This window comes from Cyprinus carpio, chromosome A1 (assembly GCF_018340385.1).
Source record: "Cyprinus carpio isolate SPL01 chromosome A1, ASM1834038v1, whole genome shotgun sequence".
NCBI classification, from domain to species: Eukaryota; Metazoa; Chordata; class Actinopteri; order Cypriniformes; family Cyprinidae; genus Cyprinus; species Cyprinus carpio.
The window spans coordinates 25,948,376-25,962,231 of record NC_056572.1 but is presented as its reverse complement, the minus strand read 5'-3'; the positions used below and the strand labels follow the sequence as shown (position 1 = coordinate 25,962,231).

Below are 13,856 nucleotides of genomic sequence, written 5' to 3'. Positions count from 1 at the left end.
TACTGTTACAGGTCCAATTTAAAATAAGACTCCATTTATCATCCTAATAATAGCTGATATTCAGACATGGTTTGGAATTACTTACAAATTAAAAAAGCAAAAAAAAAATTTTCTCACAATCTATATCAACACATTTACCAAGTTGTAATTTTAGTTTAAAACTAAACAAGGCTTCATAAAACTACATAAAACTTCAAGAGAATCCTAAACATTTCGGAAAATATATGCAATGATCGTAACCGCATCTCTGGCGAGATTTTCATGCTGTTGAAAAGGTGTCATGATACTTACTGAGAAGTCTGGAACTGTTTATTTAGGTTTGTGGGGTTTTCCAGTACAATTACCACCTTTTACCAGAATACTTCAACTGTGTGATGGCACATTAGATAACACTTCCACAAATTACCTAAAATAACCCACGAACATAACTACATTCTTTGGTATAACAACATACTAGTTTAAAACAGGAAGAGGCAGTGAACATTAATGGGGTTTTAGTAATAAACTGTTGCTTGTAGTGTAAGTCATTAACCCACAAACAATCTTGCCAATTAATATCATAAATCAACTTACTGAATAAAAAACAAGTTTCACCAAAAACATGTAAACATATAACTAAACCTTCAACCAAATATTGCAGTGAGGTAAATACAAGGCAGCCATTCAAATACTAAATATCTAAAATTATATACAAAATTATTTGCTGATCACAATAAGACAAGCTATAATAAGAAAAAGACTTCCATCTCAGGCATTTAAAACTATGTATTAAAAAGTAACACCACCTTTTTAACTTTAATGCATCTATCTAGGGTAGCTGTAAGGAACCAACCAAAGTATATTACAGGAAAATGGCACGGCAAGAAAAAACTCATTAAATTAACTGCATTGCAAAGCATACATTCTTATAACTTCATAAAAGCATAGGCAACATATCATTTTTGATCCTTCTAGTCTTTCTTCAGCTCTTCGTTCTTGTCATCCAAATAGCCTGGAAAGCTTTCCGCTGGTTCCCATGTGTTCCGAAACTTTGCCCCACTGAGAAAAGTATATAAAATATGAATAGGAAATTAAACATCAGGGATTTTTTTTCTTTCTTTTTTTCATGAAAGACATAAACACAAACCTATTTAAAAATAAGGAACTGAGTTTAGTTTTGGGTATTTCCACTGTTGGAATGCATCTAAATTAAAGGGGTTAGTATAATGGAAACACAAATGTGCCATATTGTTTTAAAATTTATACTCTACAGTAAATAAATATATCATTATTATCTTATGTAAGGAATTATATTCTGCTCTGACCAGCTTCCACTCTAAGATGTGTAGCAGAATGTGTTCCTTCCCTAAAAAGAGCTTAATTATCATAGAGATAATTCCTCCCGATCTCTGTAAATAGTGCCACCGGAGTGATACTATATGTACTTTGTAAAACAAATTTTACATTAGTTATCAACCCATATGGATCTTTTGATGGCCAATGCAGATATCTTAAAGAGAAGGGTATCTTAGACAGCAGATATGTAAACAATGCTTAAAAGATATTAAAATCACATGGATAGTAATGAAATTAAATTTACATTTATTTTACATATTTATATATTCATATCAGAATTTGAAAATGAATGAGTATGAAAAGATAGCTAATTTCACATTTAGCATACAGCAAATATGACATGAATGTGGTGAACCGATAAACTCAGCCTGGTTGATAGGTCCACCAGTACTATGTGACAAACCACTGAATGACTAGAAGAAACTAGGAACTAGGTAAAGCTGAACGGTGCTGTTTTTTCTCTTTAATAGCATGATATCAAATGAGGAAGACTTACCACAACGTGCAAGGCATCCACTTGACCCGAACTTCATTTCTTCCCTTTTAAAATTAAAAGTAAAAATTTAGAATAAAGCATTATTTTTATGATTTAAAGGCTCATGGGATCATCCATAAAAACACTTCAATTCTTACCTTATTATTTCTCCATCTCAGAATATTTTCAACAGGAAACACGCCATTGTATGCATCATGAGAACAATCTAGAGGAAAAACATCACTCAGAATTTTCATATATATAACAACTTGATCTACATAAAAAATAATGTTGAATCCAGTCACTTATTGTATGTTGGCCAATGAACATTTTTTCTATTTTTGTAACATTACCTGACATCTTCCGCTTTCTTGAAGGAGAACGGAGTCCTGACTCATCACTTGCACTGGCATGTTTTCCTTTATCTGTTACTTTTTCAGATTCTTGCACAGCTGGTGACTCTGATCCATTTGCATCCTCACTAATCTGAATTTGGCATGAAGTAGTTGACATGACAGCATATACTTTCCTGACGCTCGACTGTCCAACACCAGACTCCGACAGGGTTCCTGGCCTTGAGTCCAGGCTTTCTACTATGCTTTGGGGTGATAGTGGCGTCTCGCTGGTCTCAGGTACATTCACAGCCATTGATTCTGCACTGTTTTTGCATGCAGATCCAGGACTTGTATCTGCTGCAGCCATATTCTGCAGTTCATTCAAAAGATCCTGTTTTGAAGAGTTATTTTGCGAGAGAGAGCTTTTTGTGGACAAAGCAGCCTCCAGCTGGGAGTCTGAGATTCTTTCGAGACGAACCTCGAACCTCTTAGCTTTAATATCCTTGGGAACAATAAGGTTGGTGTGGATCCGTTTGTGCACAGTTATCGCACACTGAGTGGCAAACATTTGCTCACACTGACTGCAGCTGAATTGAGGGTGAACTTCCTGACTGTGTGCGGTGAGCCCCTGAAGGGTAGTGAACATCTGCCCACATCTGTTGCAATTCTGAGGAATTGGGCAATTGTGACTCTTGAACAGGAGGTCTGTTTTAAACCTTCTCTCGCATTTACGACAGATATACACACTAGGGACCTGGTGCAGGGCTCTGGAGGGGCTAGACTGAAGGTCGCACTCATCCGATGAACAACACAGACAGTGCCTCTGCATGCTGAGGTGCTGTCGGTCTCGAAGTTCACGAGCAACACTAGCGTGCTTTTGCGTTTTGATTAATTTCCTTTTTTTCATCACCTTTGATTTTGGGTTATTTGTGATTATGTCCACACTTGTAGATGGACCATTTGTAACGATTTTAGATGTGGGCTGTGTTATTGTCTTGCTTGATGATGATTTCCACCCTTTCACTCGCGACACTTTGGCGGGACAAACTATTTTCGGTTTTACCACATGCTGTGTGCATTTTGGGTCTTGGCACTTGGTCTTCTGGCTGTTTTTATCAAAAGCAGCAGCTGCACAGATTTTCTGAAACTTTTGGCCTAATTAATCAACACAAAAAAAAGCTAATTAGTATTGAAAAAAAATAGTAAAAGCAAAACAATCATACCAAATGTATTTTACTAAAGCACAACAGCAGTGGTGAAAAAAAACATTAGTACCATTTATATACTATTAAAGTATGTTTTTCATATTTTGAATTAGTTTTTATATTTTCAGTTTTCATTTTACTTTTTAACAATTTGATGTGCTTTGCCTTTTTTTATTAGTTTAAGTATTTTATACATTTCTATTTAACTATTTCAGTTTTAGTTATTTTAGTACGTAAACTTAAACATTTTATTTTCTTTAAGTTTAAGATTTTCATCTAATATTTACATTAATTTTTATTTCAGCTTCATTTCAATGAACAAAAATGATTTTAAACAGTTTTAATTTACATTAAAAAAAATATGTTGTGTACCCCAGATTATGTGTGAATGTCACTCCAACATGTTTTAAAAAAAATACCATTAAAATCACAATAAAGTGTTGTCACTTTAATTTTGTATCATCTTGATGATTCTTATTGTCAGTGAGAACAAACTCTAGTAACTTAGAGATCACTTTACAGTTCTTCATATTTCCACTTGTTTTATATAATCTTTTTTTTTTTTGTGGTACTTCCCTGTGATTTTTTTCTATTGCTGTTCATTATCTTGAAAAATTATCTAAAAACATTAGTACCTGGTTTGCTCGACTGTGTTGTCTCTGGTTCTGAGACATTCTCTGCTCTTTCTTTAGGCCCCTGCAACACACAAAACATGGTGATTATTATTAATGAAAGAGCACAAATGATTCTATAGAATAAAACACATTTTCAACAGAATGTCTCAACAGAAAGCATGCCCACTCACCACAGCCACTAGCATGACAGTGTTTGAGCTCTGTACGGCAGACTGATAATTCACATGTGACACTTCCATCTCGTCATCTTCCCTTTTGAAGTCCCTCCACTGAGCCCTATTGATGGCCTCTGTCTTTTGCTGCTCACATTCCTCCAACTGCTGCTTCAACAAGTCGATCTCCCTCCAGCTCTGGGTGATCTCCATTCTGGTCTCCAGCAGCACTTTGCTGAATATTTTGACTATCTCTGAGGTTGTCGTCATCATGAGCCCTTGAATCAGGACCCTGAACTTAGCCAATAAGGCATCCTCCACTTCCATTGTGCGTGGCTGGTAGTGGATTTCTTACACAGAAAAGGCAGATTTACTGCCAGCGTCCCACAGCCCTCCTAGTGTGCAACTATATGGAGTCAATATGAAAAGTAGGCATCCAATTTCAGGTTACTTTTCAACAGAGGAGACATATTAAGATGTAGAAGAGAACATCTTAAAGATCTGTTACAACTAAATTCTGCTTCTTAGTCAGAAACTCATGTTAGTTGATAATAGTTTGAGATTGAATTTTGCTGTGATGTGCTGATTGTATGGTTATTTAATATTATCTGTCTGGCAACTTTATTAGATTCTTGAAAGCATCGAAACAAATCATTTGTTTTGCATAATATGCGTGTGTATGCATCCAGGGTTTTAATAAAGTACAACTATAAATGCCAGCTATTATTCCAAACATTTCTTCATTAGTAGTAATTTTTTAGTAAAAATACTAAAACACTAAAAATAATAATGTTTACTGATCATCTATTGGTCACCACATATAAGCAAAAAATCCTGAGCTGTTGACAAAATACACCGAAAATTTTGCAGCAACCACTTTATCAGATTTGAACTGCTGACATTTTTTAACTATATAGTAAAATAACATAACATTAATAATGTCTAAAATAATTTAGCTGCTTATGGATGCAATGTATGTGTGGAAAAAATAAAATAAAATAAAAACCGTGGATGGGGCATTTCTCTCGTTTAAAGGGACATGTCTGCTGAAGCAAGCAAGCAAGCTAAAGAGGAGAACTGATTTATCCCCAAAAATATTTGTTCGAGTCTAATATGTCTGTAAGCTAACAAACAAAGTGGTCACGGTTTTTCCCCCCATGAATAACTTGCACCTTTAAAAAAAATAATAATAATAAAAAAGCTCAACTTCTCCTCATCAATAGTCTGAAGCGGGAATCGTTTAATAATGGCGCCTGAGCAAATTCTGGAAACGAGAACCAATAAGAAAACATGCATAGACTCAAAGGTAAACAAACATTTCATATGAGGGAAGTTTACCTTTGATAAAATAACGCTTTTGCCCGGTTGAGACACGGGCTCTGTGTCCCTCAGTCGCTGTGTGGAATGTGAAGCGTCACCGCACAACGGGCCGACGGGAAACAAACATCAGTGCGACCGAATTCCACAACATTGCAGACAAACTCACGTTATGCATTTTTGGCTGTAGTATTGTTGGTAGGTGTCGTAACATTTCTGTTCATGTAGACAAGCATAGAAACAATAAACCAACCCATTTGTTTGAGTAGGAAAATAGGTGAACGTGTATAAAATTATTTTCATGCATTTATATAGTAGAGTGTTTGTCCATATGTGTTTCATGCTCCTCATACTTATCAATGAACATCGTAATTTACATGGAATGATCTTCAAACCAGACCTTAAATATTAAACTGAAATTTAATGAATACAATTTTAATGCACCCCATCTACTTTAAAGTTCTTTTATTTGAACCTTTCTCCTCCATCCTTGTTCCTCAAACCCATCTCATGCTTCCCACACAGGAGTTCCCGTTCATAAATGTTACAAAATCTGCCTGACTATATCCCTTAAAGGAAGAAAACATATCAAACTGCGCACAAAAAAACAACAGAAGACATGTCACACAACTATATTTTATTCACAACTTTACATTTTGAACATCACCTCTTCGAAGTTGTATAAGATATCGCTGGCCCATAGGTAAAAGATTTCTCTCCATAGCGGTTTCCTGCGGGAGAAAAGAACATTTTAAAAAGATGTTTTCACAAACTGAGATATGGCCTTAACACAAAAAGCTGAGTATAAAAAAAAATACACAAACTAAATGAGCATCACTCTTATTTTGTCTGCAGTCTAGAATTCCCAGTCATGTGTGGGGCTGATGTAAAATTAATAACAACAACAACATTTATCAGAATAAAATCTGGTCAAAGTTGTAGCTTATTCTGCCCACTGAAGAGTCTGTCTGGCCGACAGGTGAAACCAGTTCCACACTAGCAGATTTTCAGTCATCTGCTTCATGTACATATGCAATAAAGATTCACAAGAAGTCAAGCAGTGTTTTAACTGATGACGTTTTAACTGCTAACATTACATGTTTCTGTTTTACTTGTATTACTCATATGGAGAGGAAAAACTGCAGGTCTGGGAAAGTCCATGGTTAAGACCATTACAAAAGCTGAACAATAAATATCATGTGGTCTCTCAGTAATGGTGAAATGAAAAAATTATTTTAGAAAATGTACACAGATATTTGAGTCCTTACACAGCACTTCACAGAAAAGAAGAAGCAGATACATTCTTAATAAATGTTTATTTTCACAATAGTTTCATAATCCACCAAATACTACAATTGTATGTAGCTAACAGGGAACTAAATATATGAACTGAATCAACAGTATTGAACTTCTGCTTGCATTTTGTGAGATGAGATTTTAACTGGCCTCTTCGTAGACAGGAGCAGCAGTGAAAATGGGCATATTCTCTGCATTTTAAGTTACACTTGACAATAGCGAAATCTGAAAAAAAAAGTAAATCAAGAGTGAATTAATATGCCTTTTAATGTTTAATAACATTTTAATGAATCTGGAAGCACTATACACACCATCCTGCTGGACAGCCAACTTCAGATGATTCTGGACTTGGTTTACAACACTCCCTAACTCTCTTGGCTTGTAGACCCAGGTCTCACAAAATAGGCAGTGATACTTGTCACAACACTGAGTGCACTTAGAGATACAGAGGTTTTCTCCATTTTTAAGGACAGTAATATGCATCTAGAAAAGGATATTTACAAATAAATAATGATTAACCTCATTTAACATCAACATTTTGAATGTTAAAATCCACTAACAATTTGTTATAGTCATAAGCTTGATATTTTTTCAGTACAGCATTTTGCCTTGACAACCTTTTAAAATCTATTATAATTATTCTTACATGTGCAATTTAGGGGTCACATAGACCCAGCATGAGGTTAAGAAAACAATAAGTCAATTCCAAAATACGTGAACAATATAACAACAATGTAAATTGTGCTCATTCACTTACTGTATTGCTTGTCGGTGTTGAGTCCATCCTTGTCATGAAGTATGATGACAAATAATCCTCATTATTACGCATGTGCATTAAAGACATCCAGTGCGTCAGCAAATTCCTCTATGATGCATTCGCATTTAAAGCATCCCTTATGTAAGCCAGCTTCACTATGTAGTGGATTAGATGAACTACGTTATCGTGCTGCAGTCTGCAGCAAAACCCTCTACTAAAAGATACGCAATACAATAATGCTGACCATATTTAATTGAAAGTTGATTTTTAAAAGTTGTTTTTTGTTTTCTATTGTTAAGTTATATTATAAATATATTATATTATATGCTGTCAGTGCAGACAAGCATGAACTAAAATGTGATCTTGATAAGATTTTCATTGATGTATGGTTTGAGATACAACTATTGGAAAATCTGGAATCTGAGGGTGCAAAAAAAGTTGTCCAAATGAAGTTCTTAGCAATGCATATTACTAATCAAAACTTAAGTTTTGATATATTTACAGTGGGAAATTCATGGAACATTTTCATGGATCTTTACTTAATGTCCTAATGATTTATGGCATAAAAGAAAAATCAATAATTTTGACCCATACAATGTATTTTTGGCTATTGCTACAAATATACCCCAGCGACTTAAGACTGCTTTTGTGGTCCAGGGTCACAAATATTGTGTTGGTGGATCATCCTGTGCCAGCAGGACAAATTTATGCTAAAACTTTTGTTTAAAATAATCTATTATTCTAACTGTGTTATGTTAAACATATAATGTAAATCTGAAAAGTAAATTTTGCCTTTTTATGACAAATGTTTAAAAAATTCAGTTTGCTTTCTTCCATATTATCCAAGCAATATAACATGTATGTTTCAAATCATGTAGCCCAAGAGAAATGCCTTCATTCACACATTTGTGTGTCGTAAGATACAAGCAATGAAGATATTAAATCTTTGAGCCTATGAAAGCTAACCTTTGCTCTCCTTCGAAGGTAATCCCTGCGGTTGTGTAGCATCTTAGTACATCGTACGATCACCTCTGCCTCACGTCCATACAGCTGTGGCAATGCAGAAATGATCTGTGTAACAGTAAAGCACAATACACTCTCTGAAAACATGCCTTTATCTTCATTCATTCCAGGTCATCAAAATGGATCATCTCATCAGACGGAACAAATGAAGAGGACCGAACCTTCGCTGTAATCGGGCCCCACTCAATGTTCCTGCTATAGCAGGCCTTCTGCCACACCTGAAACTGAGTCAGGATCTCTCTGGCCACCACCTGGTGGAGACACAAGAATCAGTAATACTGTTTTACTTGATCATTCAAAATCCTAAAAATTTAATTAATTTTGTATATCTGCTTACACTGAATGTTCTCTGCTTGTTCATGGGGTGTACATTTCCTTGTTCCGTGGAAACGTGTTCTGCAAACCTTTGGCCAATCTACAACATACACAACATCAAATTAATAAACCACAATTTTCATTGTTAATTTCATATCAATTTTGGTGCATTTAGATACATTTCTATGCTTCTGTAATATACTGCTCAAAAACATGTTTTGTGATTGAGAGACTAACTGCTTTGTATTAAAATATAATTAATTCACAGGTTACGTATACTACAATGTGCATGTAGTGTGTTTATCATAACAGACATTGTTAAGTCTGCAATAACAGAAAATGTTCATTTAAGATTATATTTAGTGCTGAATGTTTGTCAGAAATATCATTAGTCATAAGGAACTATAAAAAGACTCAAATATCAAATATCAAATTAAATATTCCCAATTTAAAGTCTTGCTAGCATTTACTGCTTTTGTTGGAAAAACGTATACAAATCCATCAGATAATGACCTGTATGTAGTGGAATATAGTTGTCCGACTACAGTCACTCCAGGAGAGGCAGGCATCAAGAGACAATGCTGCTGGAGATCACAGAAATCTTGTGGAAATGGCTGAGCAGGAGGTCTTGTATTGTCCAACAACAATGTTCATCAATCCAAAAAAAAAAAAAAAACAACACTGAAAAGGAGACTTGAAGTCTGAATGGAAGACTGAAATGGAACTGTAGAAATTTGGACTAACTTTACTGACTTGCTGAGGTGGGGCTGAATGTCAGGAACGAGAAAGAGAGGTGCTACCAGTTGCTACATCTGATGGTTCATTTACTTTTTCCAACAAAATGCCATGAAAGTTGAAACAACAGGGACACATCACAATTTAAGTGAAGGCCAGGGTACCTTTTTAGTGAAAATATAAATTCTAAAAAGGCAAACATTCTCGGGTATGAGGATGTGCTACATACTGTGCCTTTACTGTTGTTGGAGGGAATACATAAAAACATTAAATATATAATATATACCAACTAATATACATTTATAATACAACAGCAAGATATTTCCTGTTGGTGTAAATCAGTCATTCCAACTTCTATATGTATAAAACCTATAAGGAAACCTAAGTTTCCTCATCTTTCCGTAATGTAAAGATTCCATGCATAACAATTTTTGTCCAGATCTTGTTTAGTTGTCTCTAAGGTGGAAACGATGGGACAGTGGCTCCTCTGCTATCTTCTTGAGTTTTAACAGTGCAGACCATTTATAATATGTAAACATGAATTGATCCAATTCAGAATCAGTTCGAACTGAATTTCCAAATTAGATATGTTTATTTCCCGCCTCTTCCATGGGCTTTCTGTAAATGAGCCTTCATTTGCCTGGGATTCAGAAAGCTCTTTCCACAAAAAGGGCAATTGTAGGTCTTCCCCGCGTGGCTGTGTCGTCTGAGATGAACTCGCAGGTTGGTGGCTCGATTGAATCGCATCCCGCACTGAGTGCAGCTGAAGAGTTTCTCCCGAGTGTGGATGTTCTGATGCTGCCTGAAGTTGCTCATTCGAGTGAAGGCTTTGCCGCAGTGCGGACAGATGTGAGGTCGCTCCCCTGAGTGATTTCGCTGGTGAGCCTTGAGCTCGAAGTTGTACGCGAAGGTCTGATCGCACTGCCGACATCTCAGAGGTTTCTTGCCCTTGTGGATCAGCGAATGAGCCTTAAGGTCACATGCTCTTGCAAACGTTTTCCCACATTGGGTGCAATGGTGGGATCTTTCTGCATGGATTTGTTCAGGCGTCCCAAGTTTGTCCTGGGAGAAATGCTTTGGGTATTGCTCGTGGCTCACTGCTTTCTCGCCTGGACAAACATCACTGTGAGAATAGAGGACAGAACTCTTTGAACCAGGATATCTGTGTCCATTTTCTGGTTGGACAAATGAATGTGACCTCTCTGGTATGCTAGAAAGCATCAGCTCTGTTGTGCATAAATGACTATGTTGTGCCCTAATACCTTGATGTACCAGTGTGCTGACTGAATAAGGTGTGAAATATGAGATGGCGCCTGGCATGTCGAGAGAGTTTAGACCTGGAAAGCTTTCTACCTGTATCTCCTCCTGGTCACAAGGTCCTCTGAGCTCTCCCTGACTCGGATCAGCCATTTCTGCATGACAACCGTCATCTCTGTTGACACTGTCCCACACCGGAACCATCTCTTCCTCCTCCTTGACAGGTAGAAGATCCAGCTCTGTTTCTGTTTTTACTCTACCGTTTGGCGAAGACGGGGGGAAATCCTCGTGCACATCCTGAGCCAAAGGACTTTGTAACAGTTTTGAGTGGTTTGAGTCCATTTCCTTATCAAGAGTAAAGTTTTTTTCGGATTTGTCTAAGTCACTCACTCTGGGTTGGAAGTCACTAGTGGACTCACTGTGAATGGCTGAACTGCCCAGAAGCCTCTGCAGAAAATCCTGATGAATTTGTGCATTGGAGTTAGGTGTGACGATCTCTTTTGCATTCTGTGGGTGTACATCATTCTTCTCTTTAGAGTGTGAGCGTGGTGTTGTTTGTTTGTTAGTCTCCAGGTGTTGTCTGGCACTCCACACATCTTCAGTTAGTGTAGGTTGATTGGTAGATTGATCTCTCAGGCTTAGGCCTAAACAAAGGCTGTCTGCTCCTGCAGCAGAAGAAAGGATACAAAATTAAGGAACAGCATAAAAAGTATTTGAACATATATACTAAAACGTATATATGATATAACTGATGTTCTTAACAGTAGGATCACAGATGCACTGCAATGCATAAATAAAGGACTACAAAAATGTAAATAATACTGTACTGACAAAACTGCAGGTAAAGAAATTATTTTGTAATGTAGGAACATAAAACGCCACGTGATAATGTCAGTGATATAATGGGAAAGCACTGCACACTGCTGTATCTTGCAAATATTTATTAAATTGCAAATTAACATTTTGAAGTTCTTCAGGCATTTTAAATGCCATGCTTTTCTGGAGAACAAGTCAACCTCGAAGTGCAAGAATATAATAATAATAATAATAATAATAGTATTAGAAATAATAACAACAATAATTTATTATAAAATGACATTTTATAGATAGATAAATAGATAGACAGATAGATCTAATATTAATACAGTTATAATAAGTGTTTAATAACTATACACATATATATGGACATTTGTGTGAGTTAATAATAGTGTATAAAAAATTATTATTCTTTATAAAGATTAATAATAATAGCTGTAATTTAACAGTAAATAACTTACATTTTAAAATAAACTGTTTATTAAAAAATAAAATAAATAAACAAAATAAAAATAGTAAGTTTAATAAAAAATATTTTTCTTTTTTTTAATACTTTAATTTTACTTAAATCTATTTTTATTTCAGTGTGAATAATTTTAGTATTTCAACTTGTTTTTTTTTTTTCAGTTAGTTGCCAAGGCAACATTTCTATTTTTTATGAAAGTCATAAGTTAAATTTTTACATCTATTATATACACTCACCTAAAGGATTATTAGGAACACCATACTAATATTGTGTTTGAACCCCTTTCGCCTTCAGAACTGCCTTAATTCTACGTGGCATTGATTCAACAAGGTGCTGAAATGGCCCCCACAGTCAACAGATCTCAACCCAATAGAGCATCTTTGGGATGTGGTGGAACGGGAGCTTCGTGCCCTGGATGTGCATCCCACAAATCTCCATCAACTGCAAGATGCTATCCTATCAATATGGGCCAACATTTCTAAAGAATGCTTTCAGCACCTTGTTGAATCAATGCCACGTAGAATTAAGGCAGTTCTGAAGGCGAAAGGGGGTCAAACACAGTATTAGTATGGTTTTCCTAATAATCCTTTAGGTGAGTGTGTATATATATATATATATATATATATATATGTATATATATATCAATAGATAGATAATTTTTTTTTGTTTATTCATTTACTTATTTTTTCCCAGGTAATTAATATTGTTTTAATAGCTTGCCTTCAGGCCTGAGATCCTGGCATAGGCTCCAACCCTGCCTACAAAAGGATAAGCTGTAACGCGAAAGGACTGATGGTTGGATTGTAATAATTACAACAGTAGTTGTATCTCACCACGGACTGTCTCTACAGGCTGGCTCTCGTCTCTGCTGCTGAAATCTCCCGTTCGGCCACAGTCCGGGCACCGTGTCTTCTTCCCCCGTTCCCATTCCCTCTCCCTCTCCCTCAGTTTACTCTCAGACAACTGCAGCCTTCGTTTCAAGACCTCCACCTCCTGTTTACGATGACCCACTTCCTCCAGGAAGCTGTCCTCCACCAGCCTGGTTATCTCAAACATGGCTGATTTGAGGACGGTCTCCATGACAACGGAGAGCTGAGACTGGAATGTGAGGAAAAGGGCTTCTGACATCGTCCCGTCGCTGTGAGGACACCTTGATGCAATGAATAACTCCGGTGCAAATACTCACCCTAAAAAGACATAAAGACAAAGTCAGAAACCTCCAGTATTACTGGCGTCACGACGACCAACTCAAACCCGTGTCAGCATGTCCCAAATCTGAATTTTTCATCAAGACCGTCAGCAGGTGGGCGTTTTGTTATTGTTGTTTGTGCAGCCACGTGCATGATACAACATACAATCTGATTATTACCGCAGCGCTGCAAATTCTGTTATTAGAAATACGTCTACACATATGAATATCTTCACCTGGTTTTCAACAGAAAATAAGTGACCCTCTCTTCGGGCCTTTTATGTAAGAAGTAAATGAAATGAACAGTGACAAATAACAAAAGCCACACAGTTCAGAAAGTAAGCACCTTATGAAAACGTCCCTCTCGCGTAGCGAATTTCTCTGCAGGCACCCGCGGAATAACGTGTAAAACAACAGTATTATTGCAGAAAAACGATCGTTTATGTTGACATTGTCATCTTAAGCGGAAGCAGAAAATGTTAATGGTTTCATATGTTACTGCCCTCCAGTGGACTGGATGACGCCGCCACACAACCGTGTGTGCTGAA

At 36.4% G+C, this 13,856-nt stretch overlaps 2 protein-coding genes across 8 annotated transcripts; both read right to left on the bottom strand.

Annotated features, from left to right (window-relative positions):
* Positions 1-291: 291 nt before the first annotated feature.
* Positions 292-5,613, bottom strand: LOC109055601. 2 transcript variants are annotated; one of them, XM_042759707.1, is made up of 7 exons: positions 5,476-5,613; positions 4,156-4,543; positions 3,986-4,046; positions 2,164-3,300; positions 1,969-2,036; positions 1,832-1,875; positions 292-1,038 (listed from the first exon to the last, which is right to left on the bottom strand). In XM_042759707.1, exons 2-7 carry the CDS (start codon positions 4,462-4,464, stop codon positions 951-953), a joined length of 1,707 nt encoding a protein of 568 aa, XP_042615641.1. In that variant the 5' UTR covers positions 4,465-4,543; positions 5,476-5,613; the 3' UTR covers positions 292-950. The 2 variants fall into 2 exon arrangements, with proteins under 2 accessions (XP_042615641.1, XP_042615636.1); XM_042759702.1 differs by lacking the exon at positions 5,476-5,613 and adding an exon at positions 5,350-5,407.
* Positions 5,614-6,076: 463 nt separating this feature from the next.
* On the bottom strand, positions 6,077-13,810 carry LOC109055599 (zinc finger protein 135-like). 6 transcript variants are annotated; one of them, XM_042759729.1, is made up of 8 exons: positions 13,655-13,810; positions 12,953-13,306; positions 10,934-11,502; positions 8,868-8,945; positions 8,692-8,781; positions 8,474-8,578; positions 7,062-7,233; positions 6,752-6,975 (listed from the first exon to the last, which is right to left on the bottom strand). In XM_042759729.1, exons 2-8 carry the CDS (start codon positions 13,245-13,247, stop codon positions 6,776-6,778), a joined length of 1,509 nt encoding a protein of 502 aa, XP_042615663.1. In that variant the 5' UTR covers positions 13,248-13,306; positions 13,655-13,810; the 3' UTR covers positions 6,752-6,775. The 6 variants fall into 6 exon arrangements, 5 of the variants coding, with proteins under 5 accessions (XP_018928337.2, XP_042615663.1, XP_042615674.1 ...); XR_006160422.1 differs by lacking the exon at positions 6,752-6,975 and adding an exon at positions 7,508-7,662 and having other exon boundaries at positions 7,093-7,233; XM_019072792.2 differs by lacking the exons at positions 6,752-6,975; positions 7,062-7,233 and adding an exon at positions 6,077-6,185.
* Positions 13,811-13,856: the final 46 nt, after the last annotated feature.

Bases quoted from the DNA above. Each gene is read 5' to 3' on its own strand.
- LOC109055599 (XM_042759715.1), bottom strand. From the start codon at position 13,247: ATGTCAGAAGCCCTTTTCCTCACATTCCAGTCTCAGCTCTCCGTTGTC. The intron at 11,503-12,952 runs GTGAGATACAAC...CTTCTGCTGCAG, and splicing joins GCCTGTAGAGACAGTCCGTG to GAGCAGACAGCCTTTGTTTA.
- LOC109055601 (XM_042759707.1), bottom strand. From the start codon at position 4,464: ATGGAAGTGGAGGATGCCTTATTGGCTAAGTTCAGGGTCCTGATTCAA. The intron at 4,047-4,155 runs GTGAGTGGGCAT...TGTGTGTTGCAG, and splicing joins CTGTCATGCTAGTGGCTGTG to GGGCCTAAAGAAAGAGCAGA. The intron at 3,301-3,985 runs GTACTAATGTTT...TTGATTAATTAG, and splicing joins AACACAGTCGAGCAAACCAG to GCCAAAAGTTTCAGAAAATC.